Genomic DNA, 15,103 nt, shown 5'->3' with positions numbered 1-15,103 from the left:
AAGAGACTATAGAACAAAAAGACGTCTCAGTCATTGTGTCCGTCATAATAGGTCACTGTCTAATGGGAAAACATGCTGACAGACTGAAAGTTGCCAGCAACGACTTTAGCAGAAGCTGTGGGGACATCGAAGAGACTATAGAACACCTCCTGTGTGTGTCCTGCACTAGCCGTTGGAAGGAGTTCCACTTTAGGTTCTCATTTCTTTGAGAACCTGTCTGATTTAGCGGATGTGAACATTCGCAAGTTCTGGGGCTTTTTAAAGCGATTTGGATGGTTCAACGGTAGTAACTAGAAGTCATCTTTCTCCTTCTGTTCCTGTGGCATTACAATGGATGAAACGTTCTAAGTGAGTTTGATGATTAAACCTAACCTAACCAGGGTCCTAAGGGGTCCATAACTCCTGCTATAGCTCCAATAGCTTGTTTTAAGCCATATGCAAAGAACTTGCCAAATGCGATCCATGTTGGAGGGTACATAAGATTCGCAGCCGCCATCTCAACACAGTTTTACTTGTCTCTCCAACCAACTATTACCGACTTTTTGAAACTTTAGTACTTAGTTCATTTCCATTATCAATGCCATTCATTAGCTTTAAAGCAATTGGCGACTACGTGATTACACGTAGTCGCTCGGTGAACGAATTTTTCCAAATTGTTACATACATATCGGGCAATACAACACATGATACCCATGGTGGTAGTTGATGGTAGCGTAAACAAGTACACCCAAAGTCCAATTGTGGTCATACAGCTACAAATTCACAACAATGTGGCTTTGAACTCTTGACAAGAAAAATCTTAACCAAAAGCACCACCATAACAACAACAAAATCGAATAAGAATACACGAGCATACAACATGACCTATATTCGGTATTATTGTTGTTCACCTTTGGTAATTTCTCCACCCCCCCTCAAATTTTTGATTGTTTTTAATGACTTTTTGCTGTTGTCTGGATTCAGAAAAAAAGACGATGAAAAGAAAAAAAAAACGCCGAGCATGAATATGGAAATATCACTTTCATTTATTCAAATAAACAAATATGCCGTACGAGGAATATCGAGCGATTCACTTTCTAACCATAGTTACTACAACAACGACAAAACAACCGCATTTTGACAACGGACAAAAGTCAGTCAAATCAAACTCAGTCAAATCAAAACTGCAGGGGGTCTCAAATTGTGGGGGAAGGGATTTAGACAACCATCAACCAACTTCATTATGATGTAAAAGCAAAAAAGTGAATAACACAAAAAAGAAATTTTGGCTCAATACCAACTCTTTTTCGATGGCTCTTAAACAATTTCTATAGCTTACTCTGTTCTCTTGGTCATGATTTGTGCACTTCTCTTTGTGCATTACTGTGGCCCATTGTTAGCTGGCGGCCGGTTACCTTGGCTTTAACATTTGGTTTCTTGTTTGCAAGACCTAACTTGAAATGACGCCACACAACACCAGCAGCAGCAGCAGCAGCAACAACACCACTGACAACAAACTCTTAGGCTTGAGTTCTTGTTTGGTTCTTTCTTTCTTTGGGGCTTTGGGGCCCCAAGTTGTGGTGCTGCCACTGCGCTTACAGTCGTTGTGGTTTTTGGACGCTGGCTGGTCTTATTGAATTTTCATAAAAATCTTTGAGCTACTTTCATATTCTTCATTTGCGCCTAAGACTTGGACGTGACGTGACGCGACGTAAACGTTCGTTAGCCCCTCAACGAGTTGTCATCATCACAGAGGAAAGAGAAATTTTTTGCAAACATCTTTCGATAGATTGTTTAAATAAAATTTTTGATTGAAAATGAAGATTTTGCAAGCTTGTAAGTGAAATCGAAATGTGTTGTGTGAAATAGAGACATTCGCAAAATTGACATGGAAAAAATAGAAATAAGGAAAAGAAAGCAAACAGACAAAATATTATGATCGAATATTAGTGATATTATGAACGAGAGCAAAATAAAAAATAAAGTGGGATTTTTGTTAAAGTTAAAAAAAAAAAAAATTAAATATATATACAATACTTTCCAAAAAAGGACTTACCTTGCAGACAGTTGGGTGGTTCTGAAAAAAAAGTAAAAAAAAAAATAAAATTAAAAAAACATTTCTATAATGTATATAAATATTATATATGGAATAGAATTTAACATAGAAGAACCAAAATTGTATTAATGGATGTTTCAACTTTAAAAATTATGAGAAGTGTGCAAATGTCTTCTTTGCAGAACACTAAATGTGACAATTAACAAAGTATTCTTAATATTTTACAACCTAAAGTTTGCACAAAGAAGTAAAAAAATGTTAAGTTAGGCCGAACCGAACTTTGGATACCCACCACCTCGGGTATATATGTAAACCACCTTTGGTCAAAATACGGTGAAAAATGCATACCTTATGCCCCCATAGCAGCTATATCAAAATATATTCCGATTTGAACCAAATGCTTATAAGTAAAGGTCATTGTTCATTGTGTATAACAAAATATTGATCTTTTTAGTAGATATATCTAAAAATAAACCGATTTGAACCATATACGACACGGATGGCAAAAAACCTAACTTTAGTCACTTTGACAAATATCCGTGAAATCGAAAATTGATGCCAATACTTTAAATCGAGATATCGTTCTATATGACAGCTATATCCAAATCTGGACCGATCTCAGCCAAGTTTCAAACATCAAAAGAGAGCCTAACGAAACTCACTGTTTAAAATTTCAACAAAATCGGATAATAAATGTGCATTTTATGGGCCTAAGACCCTTAATCGGCGGAACGGTCTATATGGCAGCTATATCCAAACCTTGACCGATCTATACCAAATGGACGAAAGATGTCAAAGGGCCTAACACAACTCACTATCCCAAATTTTAGCGAAATCGGATAATTAACGTGACTTTTATGGGCCTAAGACCCTAAATCGGCGGATCGGTCTCTATGGGAGCTATATCTAAATCTGGACCGATCTAGCCCAATTCAAAGAATGATGGCAAAGGGCCTAACACATCTCACTGTCCCAAATTTCAGCGCAATCGGATAATAAATGTGGCTTTTATAGGCCCAAAACCTTATATCGAGAGATCGGTCTATATGGCAGCCATATCCAAATCTGAACTGATCTAGACCAAATTGAACAAGGATGTCAAAGGGCCTAACACAACTCACTGTCCTAAATTTCAGCGAAATTTGATAATAAATGCGGCTTTTATGGGCCTAAGACCCTAAATCGGCGGATCGGTCTCTATGGCAGCTATATCCAAATCTGGACCGATCTAAGCCAAATTGAAGGAGAATATCGCAGGGCCTAACACAACTCACTATTCCAAATTTCAGCAAAATCGGATAATAAGTGTGGGTTTTATGGACCTAAGACCCTGAACAGGCGGATCGGTCTATATGGCAGCTATATCCAAATCTGGACCGATCTAGACCAAATTGAAAAAGAATGTCGAAGGGTATAATAGAACTCACTGTCACAAATTTCAGCAAAATCGGATAATAAATGTGGCTTTTATGTACCTAAGACCCTAAATCGGCGGATCGGTCCATATGGCAGCTATATCCAAATTTGGACCGATCTGGGCCAAATTGACGAACCATGTCGAAGGATCTAACACAACTCACTGTATCAAATTTCAGCGAAATCGGATAATAAATGTGGCTTTTATGGGCCTAAGACCCTAAATCGGGGGATCTGTCTATATGGGGGCTATATCAAGATAAAGTCCGATATAGTCCATCTTCAAACTTAACTTGCTTAAGGAGAGAAAAAAAGTCTATGCAAAGTTTCAGCTCAATATCTCTATTTTTAAAGACTGTAGCGTGATTTCAATAGACAGACAAACGGACTATTGGGGATTTCCTTCATCCGCCTTGAAGCATTTCCCCTTGTTTTTAGTCTTTTGATTACACAATCTTCCATTATTCGACCATTGGTAGATTTACGAATGTCCCCGGTGGGTTCCAGAGCCCATGGTGGTGGCCAGCGACCCCATTTCCAGGCTGAATCACTCTAGAGCCTTCGAAAATTTAGATATTGAGCTGAAATTTGACACAGATACGACTTTTTGATGCACGCTGGCTAAGTTTTGAACGGGCCAAATCGGACCATATTTGGATATAGCTGCTATATAGACCCATTTTCTGATAAAGGGTCTAATGACCACAAAAACTTTATTTTTTATCCGATTTTGCTGAAATTTGAAACAGTGAGTAGTGTAAGGCTTCTCGACAACCGACCCGAATATGGTTCAGATCGGACTATATTTAGATATAGCTACCATATAAACCGATCTGCCGATAAAGGGTCTGAAGGCCTTTAGGCTTTATTTTTTATTCGATTTCGCTGAAATTTGGAATAGTGAGCAGTTTTAAGCCTCCCAACATCCAACCCAAGTATGGTACAGATGGTTCTATATTTAGATATAGCTGTCATATAGACCGATCGGACGATAAAGGGTCTCAGGCCCATAAAACTTTATTTTGTAATCGATTTCGCTAAAATTTGGAATAGTGCGCAGTTTTGAGCTTCCCAACATTTGACCCAAGTACGGTTCAGATTGGGTTTTATTTAGATATAGCTGCCATATAGACCGATTTCCCGATAAAGGGTCTGAAGGCCATAACAGCTTTAACCTTTATCCGATTTCGCTGAAATTTGAAACAATGGATTATTTTTAGCCTCCCGACATCTGACCTAAATATGGTTCAGATCGGACTTTATTTAGATGTAGCTGCTATATAGACCGATCACCCGATAAAGGGTCTGAAGCTCATAAAAGCTTTATTTATTACCCGATTTCGCTAAAATTTAAAAAAGTGGGTTATTTTAAGCCTCCCGACATTTGACACAAATATGGTGCAGATCGGAATATATTTAGATATAGCTGCCATATAGACCGATCTCCCGATAAAGGGTCTGAAGACCATTAAAGCTTTATTTATTACCCGATTTCGCTGAAATTTATAACAGTGAGCTATTTTAAGCCTCCCGACATCTGACCTAAATATGGATTAGATCGGTTCATATTTAGATATAGCTGCCATATTGACCGACCTCCCGATAAAGGGTCTGAAGCCCATAAAAGCTTTATTTATTACCCGATTTCGCTGAAATTTGCAACGGTGGGTTATTTTAAGCTTTCCGATATCTGACCTAAATATGGACTAGATCGGACTATATTAAGATACAGCTACCATATAGAACGATCTCCCGATAAAGGGTCTGAAGGCCATAAAAGCTTTATTTATTACCCGATTTCGCTGAAATTTGGAATAGTGCGCAGTTTTAAGCCTCCCAACATCCGACCCAAGTATGGTACAGATCGTTCTATATTTAGATATAGCTGCCATATAGACCGATCTACCGATAAGGTGTCTGAAGCCAATAAAAACTTTATTTATTACCAGATTTCGCTGAAATTTGAAACAGTAGGTCTTTCTGAGCCTCACGATATCCGACCTTAATATGGTTCAGATCGGTTTATAATTGGATATGTCTGCCAAAAAGACCAATATTTTATTCTACAAAGTTGAACAGTGACATATATTTACTAGACCACTCAATGTACGTGCCGAATTGGGGTGCTTAAGTTATCCAATTTTCACCGGATTGTGACGAATTTACATATATACCTGAGATGGTGGGTGTCCAAAGTTCGGCCCGGCCTAACTTAATGCCTTTTTACTTGTTTGAGTTACTGTGGTTTATTTTTCCCACCTTGGGATACTCCGATACCTCTCTCTCTCTCTCTCTTTCTTCTCGAAAACAAAAGGACGGACATGACCAGATCGCATTCTAATTTACAGACGATCAGGATTATACAATAGGGTGGATCAATTTGTAAGGATCAAAAAAAGTTCACCAACTTCGTTATTTTGACAACCGCTTGGTGACGAATTCTAACAATTTTAGCCCATCTCTCTGCCTCTTTGCCTCTTTTTATATAAGTCATCATTTTCTGATGCAATACATTTTCTTTCCATTTCAGTGCTTGTCTTACTGGGCTTAAGTCTATGTGTCGCTTTACCCACCAAAACCGATGTCGCAGAAAAATCACCAACATATGCAAGTGATGCCTCCCATATCATAGCCACACATTTGTTAAAATCCTACAACGACATTGATGGCAATCAAGTGCACTCGCCCTTGGGAGTCACCACAACTTTGGCAATTTTGGCAGAAGCCTCTCAGGGAGCCACATTTGATGAATTCGTCAAAGTCTTGGGTTATCCCAAAGAACGTGCGGCATTGCGAGACTCCTTCAAATCGATTTTAACCAAATATCACACTAAGAACTACAATTCGGAGCCTTCATTCCAATCATGGTTGTATATCTATCGCAATTTCACAGCCAGAGAGGATTTCAAGCAAATGCTGCAGGATTACTACTTTGTGGATGTGAAGGACATAAATCGCGATCAATACGATTGGAGTGAGCCCAACACTTCATTGGATTTAGAAGCAGGTACCACTCCTAGCAGCGGCAGCAGCAACAGCAAAGATGTCATTGGCTTTGAGACACTGAAGCGTTTGAAGATCGACGACGAGGAGGAAGAAGGTTTGGCCTTAGGGCCCACCACAGTGGCAGCCTATACCGATGGCTATGGTGAGGAGTACATTGAAAAGGAGACCTCAAAATTCGATCACTATGTGGACGATAAGCAATATGTGGAAAAACCAGTCATCATTGAGGAGCTGACAAAGGAGAAATCCCAAGAACCACAAGAAAATCATGGAGAAAAAGAGCCCAAACCACAAATTCTGGCCAGCGAAGAAATTAAACTAACCACCGATGCTGGTGCCTTGACTGATGCAGCTGCTGCCATTACTTCTAGCGATTCTGCTGCATCTGAGAAACTGGAAAGTCTGGATGAAAAACCTGCTGCATCTGCTTCCCTGGATGGCATACAAGCAGAGGCCAATGATGATGCGTCCATACAAACCAAACGTGAGGATGACTTGAATCTGGAGGAAAACGAAACGGTGCAAGACAAAGAGAAAATCTTGAAAAACTTTAAAGAAGCCGAAGCAGCCGATGATAAAATCATTCCCATCCAAGAGGTATTGGAGTCTAATGAACCCGAAAAGGTTACATTGCCATTGCAGAAACTTGAAACTGTCTTAGATGATGCTACCAAAAGCTCGCCAGCAGAGATAATGATGGCTTTGGAATCGCATGTGAGTGCAGCAAGAAGTGTAAGTAATGGGAACTAGAGAATACTAAAAATAGTCTCAATGGTTGTGCAACATGTGGCAAACAAGTTTTAGCAATTCTAGAAATACACTCAAGAAAAAAAAGTGAACACTTAAACAATGCAAACTTCACACTGTCATTGGAAATGAAGTTTGAATGCAGCAAAGGGAGAAGTCAATCAATAAACCTTGCACACAAAATGGTGGAATGTACGATGATCCTCAATTGCTATTAAATTTGAGTTTGAATCAAACTAGAAGAAGTTATGGTGAACAATTTTGTGTCGCTGTGTGTTGCATAAGATTAACAATAAAACTTCTCTCATTGGTATTTGTTGACCTTTGGCTTTATTTCCCAGGCATTTGGAGGCCGCAGTCTTTTCCGTCGTGATGATATTGCCTCAGCATTGAGTGCCAATTCCATTACGGGACGTGATATTGGCTCTAAGACTAAGATGTTGCTCTTCAATGGTTTGTACTATCGTGGCAATTGGGACACACAATTCCAGGAGAAACAAGACGTGGATGAATTCTTCTTTATGACTGCCGAAGATGCTATGAAAACACCCATGTTACATGCCCAGGGCACATTCCACATGGCTGAGATGGAACATTTAAATGCTAAAGTGCTGTGTCTGCCATATGAGGTAAGAAATGTTAAGCAACATAAAACCATGCAACGCATAGAGAATGTATGACAAAATATTTCTGAACAAAAAAATTAAAAAAAAATTTCTACAGAATATATAATGGCAAACTATTTTATGATATGTTTTGTATTGTTTATGTTCTTAAAATTTGATTTTGCTAAATTTTACTTTTGACACCCCCCACTATAGGATATCTAGTTCTATATCAAATTTCTTCATTCTGTAACTCTTCGAAATATTCGTCAAAGACCCCATAAAGTGATCGTCTTGATATTTGAAGTCGATCTAGCCATGTCCGTCCGTCCTTCTGCGTGTCTGTCTGTCCGTCCGTCTGTCTGCCGAAAGCATGCTATCTTTCGAAAGAGTAAAGCCAGACAATACGAATTTTGCACAAATATTGGGTTGCCCAAAAAGTAATTGCGGATTTTTTAAAAGAAAATGCATTTTTAATAAAACTTAGAATGAACCTTAATCAAATATACTTTTTTACACTTTTTTTCTAAAGCAAGCTAAAAGTAACAGCTGATAACTGACTGAAGAAAGAATGCAATTACAGAGTCACAAGCTGTGAAAAAATATGTCAACGCCGACTATATGAAAAATCCGCAATTATTTTTTGGGCAACCCAATACTTCCTATTACTGTAGGTCGGTAGTGTTTGTAATTGTGCCATATCGGTTCATACTTTGATTAAGCTGCAATAAAAATCGATTTTGGATCTTGACTTCTTGAGCCACTAGAGGGCGCACTTCTTATCCAATTGGACTGAAATGAGGTAGTTCGTGATGATTTCCAATAACTGTGTTAAGTATGGTTGAAATCGGTTCATAACCTGACATAGCCGTCATATAAACCGATCTGGGATTTTGAATTATTGAGCCTCTAGAGGGCGCCATTCTTATCCAATGTGGCTGAAATGTTGCACGAAGTGACTTCGAAAAAATTTTCTAAGTATGGTTCAAATCGGTTCATAACCATGTATAGCAGCCACATAAACTGATCTTGCAATAACCGTGCCAAATATGGTTCAAATCGGCTCATAACCTGATATAGCTGCCGTATAAACCGATGTTGAATCTTGACTTCTCGAGCCCCTAGAGGGCGCATTTCTTATCCAATTTGGCTGAAATTTTGCATGACATGTTTTGCTTTGACTTCCAACCTCCCATGCCTAATATAATTCAAAGCGGTTCATTACCTATCATAGCTCCCATATAAACCGATCTCCCGATTTAATTTCTTGAGCCCTACAGGCCGCTATTTTTGTTCGGTTAGGCTGAAATTTGTGTAGTGTAGTGTACTGTTATGACTTTATACAACTGTGCCAAGTACAGTCCAAATCGGTCTATAACCTGATATAGCTCCCATATAATCCGATCCCCCGATTTGACTTCTTGAGCCCTTACAGGCCGCATTTTTTGCCTGAATTGGCTGTAATTTTGCGTGTAGTGTCCTATTATGACTTCCAACAACTGTGCCAAGTCACAAATACGTCTTTTTGTTGCCGCTGGTTAAGTTCTTGAACGGGCCATATTGGACAATATTTGGATATAGCTGCTATATAGAACGATCTGCCGATAAAGGGTCTGAAGCCCATAAAAGGTTTATTTATTACATGACTTGACTGACATTCGACATTCGAACCAAATATGGTTCAAATCGGACTTTATTTAGATATAACTACCATATAGACCGATCTGCCGATTTAGGGTCATTAGCCCATAAAAGCCGCAATTATTATGCGATTTCGCTGAAATTCGATATAGTGAGTTGATGAAAGCCTCCCGGTGTCCGACTCAAATATGGTTCAGATCGGTCTTTATTCAGACATAGATGCCATATAGACCGATTTGTCGATTTATGGTCTTAAGCCCATAAAACCTGCATTTATTCCCGATTTCTCCGTCATCCGAAAAGCATATGTACCAGATCAAACTACATTTAGATATAGCTGCCATATAGACCTATCATCCAACTTTGGGTCTAAATCCCATAAAAAGCGGATTTGTGCCCGATATCGCTGAAGCTTGGATTTGTATAAGAGTTCTCGGAACCTGAATCATGGATGTAGTGTTATCTGACATTTGTTAAATCCCTGGTCGATATCACATATAACCGGTTCGGTCTAAATAAGAATTATCTCTAAAATGCATTTGCCGGTCCTCTGGCCAATCAATTACAAACGTGTGGAAGTTCGTGGAATGTCTAGTATTTCTGACAAACATCCTCATACCAGGAATAAGAAGACGAATATCAGACGAACACACACCATGAAAGTAACGATAGAACAGCGCCAAACAACCCACATTGCGATGATGTTCAAGGGGAGGCTATAAAGTTGGATACCCTACTGTCCCCAATCAACGCCATTGCTCTCCTCTGTACACGGTTCAGTAGCTCCAGGAATGATTTTGAAGCTCCCGCCCATATATGTGAGTTGTACTCCATTGTCGGCCTTATGAAAGTGGTGTAGATGTTAAGAAGATCAGACGGAGTGAAGTAATTCTTACAACGCTTGAAGGAAGCGTAAACACTTGAATGCTTCTTTCGACATTTTAAATACATGTTTAGCTCGACGAATAACACTTTGAATTTTCATGCCCAGTACATCAAGAGGTTCTGATTGGTCAACATCTATACCATTGGTAGACAAAGATGATCGTAATGGTTCAGCGAATCGTTTGTGTGGCAACAAACAGCACTGAGTCTTCCGTGCATTAAAATCTATTCGATTCATTCGACCCCACTTAGAAATGGCCAGCAAATCATAGCAGAATGTATCGTCCATAACCTGACTCTTGTCCTCAATCTCTCAAAGATTCGGCCTATGGTCAAATGAGTGGGAGTGACAGCGATTACTGTCATCTGCAAATGAGTAGATCGTATTCGATGTCAAACTCAACAGATCGTTGATGAAAATAAGAAAAAAGAGAAGAACAAGGAGAACGACTCGTATAGTGCGATCTCTGAGAAAGCGCGAAGTAAATCGAACGAAGCCATTACCTACAGCAAATGCGACAAATGGTGGATTGAGCGACTACAAAGTTCCTACGGAAATGCTACGAAGTCGCCCGTAGAGCGATTTATGCGGCACTCATACTGTTGGTCGCTAAGAAGGCCATTAGACTATAAATACCTCACAAGGCGGTGATTAACCATGCTCCCCATAACCTTGATGCTTTCCATAACCTGGGAGAGAGCGGAGGATATCGCATATAAACTGATTTCGGATCTTGATTTTTTGAGCCGCTAGAGGGCGCATTTATTATCCGATTTCGCTAAAATTTTCCATTAAGTGTTTTACTCTTAATTCTAACAACTGCGCCATGTATGGCTCAAATCGGTTCACAACTTAATAAAGCTCTACTATAAACCGATCTATTGATGGTACTTCTTTAGCCTCTAGAGGGAACAATTCTCATTTCTCATCCGATTTGGTTGAAATTTTGCATAAAGACTTTTTGTATGATCTTTAGCATACGTGTGAAAATATGACCTGAATCGGTAGATTACCTGATAAAGCTCCCATATAAAGGGGGATTTTTTTGAGGTTAGGATTTTCATGCATTAGTATTTGACAGATCACGTGGGATTTCAGACATGGTGTCAAAGAGAAAGATGCTCAGTATGCTTTGACATTTCATCATGAATAGACTTACTAACGAGCAACGCTTGCAAATCATTGAATTTTATTACCAAAATCAGTGTTCGGTTCGAAATGTGTTCATTCACCGTAACGTTGCGTCCAACAGCATCTTTGAAAAAATACGGTCCAATGATTCCACCAGCGTACAAACCACACCAAACAGTGCATTTTTCGGGATGCATGGGCAGTTCTTGAACGGCTTCTGGTTGCTCTTCTCTCCAAATGCGGCAATTTTGCTTATTTACGTAGCCATTCAACCAGAAATGAGCCTCATCGCTGAACAAAATTTGTCAAAATTTGAACACATTTCGAACCGAACACTGATTTTGGTAATAAAATTCAATGATTTGCAAGCGTTGCTCGTTAGTAAGTCTATTCATGATGAAATGTCAAAGCATACTGAGCATCTTTCTCTTTGACACCATGTCTGAAATCCCACGTGATCTGTCAAATACTAATGCATGAAAATCCTAACCTCAAAAAAATCACCCTTTAAATAGATCTCCCAAATTTATTTCTTGAGTCAATCGAGAGTGCGATTCTTATCCGATTCGGCTGAAATTTTGCACAGCGAATTGCACAGCCAAACCAAGTCCGCAATTACTTTTTGGGCAACCCAATATATATATATTTCGGATCGTCGTAAAATTCTAAGATGATTTAACGATGTCCGTGTGTCTGTCCGTCTATCCGTCAGTCTGTTGTAACCACTCTAGAGCCTTCAAAAATTGAGATATTGAGCTGAAATTTGGCACAGATACGCCTATTTGATGCACGCTAGCTATGTTCTTGAACGGCCCAAATCGGACCATATTTGGATATAGCACCTATATAGACCGATTTTCCGATAAAGAGTCTAATGCTCATAAAAATTTATTTTTCATCCGATTTTGCTGAAATTTGAAACAGTGAGTAGTGTATGGCTTCCCGACAACCGACCCGAATATGGTTCGGATCGGACTATATTTAGATATAGCTACCATATAGACCGATCTGCCGATAAAGGGTCTGAAGGCCATAAAAGCTTTATTTTTTATCCGATTTCGCTGAAATTTGGAATAGTGAGCAGTTTTAAGCCTCCCAACATCCGACCCAAGTATGGTATAGATCGGGCTATATTTAGATATAGCTGTCATATAGACCGATCTCCGATAAAGGGTCTGAAGACCATAAAAGCTTTTTTTATTACCCGATTTCGCTGAAATTTACAATGGTGGGTTATTTTAAGGCTCCCGACATCTGACCTAAATATGGATTAGATCGGTCTATATTAAGATATAGCTGCCATATAGACCGATCTCCCGATAAAGGGTCTGAAGACCATAAAAGCTTTATTTATTACCCGATTTCGCTGAAATTTAAAACAGTGAGTTACTCTAAGCCTCCTGGCATATGAACTAAATATGGATTAGATCGGGCTATATTAAGATGTAGCTGGCATATAGACCTATCTGCCGATAAAGGGTCTGAAGCCCCTAAAAGCTTTATTTTGTAACCGATTTCGCTAAAATTTGAAACAGTGAGTAGGTTAAGACCTCCCAACATCCGACCAATATATGGTTCAGATCGGAATACATTTAGATATAGCTGCCTTATAGACCGATCCGCCGATAAGGGGACCGAAGCCCATAAAAGTTTTATTTATTACACGATTTCGCTGAAATTTGAAACAGTGAATTTTTCTGAGCCTCACGATATCCGACTTTAATACTGTTCAGATCGGTTTATAATTGGATATATCTGCCAAAAAGAACAATATTTTGTTTTACAAAATTTGAGAAAGACATATATATTAGACCACTCAATGTCCGTGCCGAATTTGGTTGCTTGAGTTATCCAAATTTCACCGGATTGTGACGAAATGGGATTTACATATATTTCCGAGGTGGTGGGTATCCAAAGTTCGGTCCGGCCGAACTTAATGCCTTTTTACTCGTTTTTTTTAGTTTATGTCGTTTTATTTTATTTTTTTTATTTAATTTAATTTTATTTTATTTTATTTAATTTTAATTTAATTTTTTTTTTGTATTTTATTTTTTTTATTTTATTTTATTTTATTTTATTTTATTTTATTTTATTTTATTTTATTTTATTTTATTTTATTTTATTTTATTTTATTTTATTTTATTTTATTTTATTTTATTTTATTTTATTTTATTTTATTTTATTTTATTTTATTTTATTTTATTTTATTTTATTTTATTTTATTTTATTTTATTTTATTTTATTTTATTTTATTTTATTTTATTTTATTTTATTTTATTTTATTTTATTTTATTTTATTTTATTTTATTTTATTTTATTTTATTTTATTTTATTTTATTTTATTTTATTTTATTTTATTTTATTTTATTTTATTTTATTTTATTTTATTTTATTTTATTTTATTTTGTTTTGTTTTATTTTATTTTATTTTATTTTATTTTATTTTATTTTATTTCATTCTATGTTATTTTTTTTTTTTTTTTGGTTAATTTTTTAATCGTCATTTTGTTATCATTCCAGAACAAACGCTACTCTATGATGATTATCCTGCCCAACGAATTGGAGGGTCTTCACTCATTGATACAGAAATTGGAACCAAGCGATTTCAAATCCATCAAGGACCTCATGAAGGAACGCGATTTACATGTCATAATGCCCAAATTCCAAATTGAAGAGACCTCACGCTCCGAATCGATGCTCAAGAGTTTAGGTCTAACGAAGATTTTCTCACGCAGCGAAGCTGATCTTAGCCTACTCTCCGATGATCGTGATTTACAAATTGACGAAATCGTTCAATTCGTTAATGTTCGCGTAGATGAAGGTGGCAATTCGGCCATCAGTCTGGTAGCCTCAAATACCGAAGGACGAATTAAAACCCCGGAGCCATTGGAGAAATTCGAAATAACGCATCCCTTCCTGTACTTTGTCATGGATTGTGAATCAGAATTTATTTTGGTATCAGGCAAAGTTCATGCCCCCGAAGTGCCCGAAGATTTGCCTGTCGAGGTGACCGTAGAATTTGATTAGGTTAAGAGAGTATCTAAGTTATAGTGGCGTACACAAATAATTCTCAAGACTTACGTTTAAGTATATCTCAGTAGGCGCGTGTATTTATGGACCTTTTTATTTATAAAAAAAAAAATTGTAATGTAATTTCATGGTATCATACGAATAATCATCAAGTTTTTTTTATACAGAACAACAATAAAACAAAACAAAAATATCTATGACCAATGTGAAATTTGTTACGTAATGTCATCATTTTAGAGAGAGAGAGAGAGAAAACAAGAAGTTTGATACTTGAGAATGCTTTGCTGAGAATTTTCCCATGACATGCCTCTAATGGTATCCTTTGGCTATTTGCCAGCAATCAAAACACCGATCATGACAATTAATGGTTTGTTTTTTGCCTTGTTTTGTAAAACTCTTACACTCTACCATCCCCCTTTTGCCAGTATTACTCACTACCTATGGCTAAGGACTCTTCAAAAATCAATTGCTTGGAACCAGAATGAGAATTTATCATGCACACGTTAAGTTATCTTCACAAAATACCCTTCACCCTTATGCGGCAAATGAATTGTTATTTGATTTTTGTTGCACAAGGGAGACGCACACATTCATCGAGAATAACGT

The 15,103-nt window shown here is 37.7% G+C and overlaps 1 protein-coding gene across 1 annotated transcript; it reads left to right on the top strand.

The window, feature by feature from the left end:
* Nucleotides 1-1,598: 1,598 nt before the first annotated feature.
* On the top strand, nt 1,599-14,577 carry LOC106090937 (uncharacterized). The gene is made up of 4 exons (XM_013257301.2): nt 1,599-1,815; nt 5,982-7,189; nt 7,546-7,833; nt 13,988-14,577. The coding sequence occupies exons 1-4, from the start codon at nt 1,797-1,799 to the stop codon at nt 14,492-14,494; spliced, it is 2,022 nt and encodes a 673-aa protein (XP_013112755.2). The 5' UTR covers nt 1,599-1,796; the 3' UTR covers nt 14,495-14,577.
* Nucleotides 14,578-15,103: the final 526 nt, after the last annotated feature.

The sequence above is a fragment of the Stomoxys calcitrans genome, chromosome 2, assembly GCF_963082655.1.
Source record: "Stomoxys calcitrans chromosome 2, idStoCalc2.1, whole genome shotgun sequence".
NCBI lineage: Eukaryota > Metazoa > Arthropoda > Insecta > Diptera > Muscidae > Stomoxys > Stomoxys calcitrans.
The sequence above is the reverse complement of the archived record's forward strand: the minus strand, read 5'-3'. Positions and strand labels throughout refer to the sequence as shown.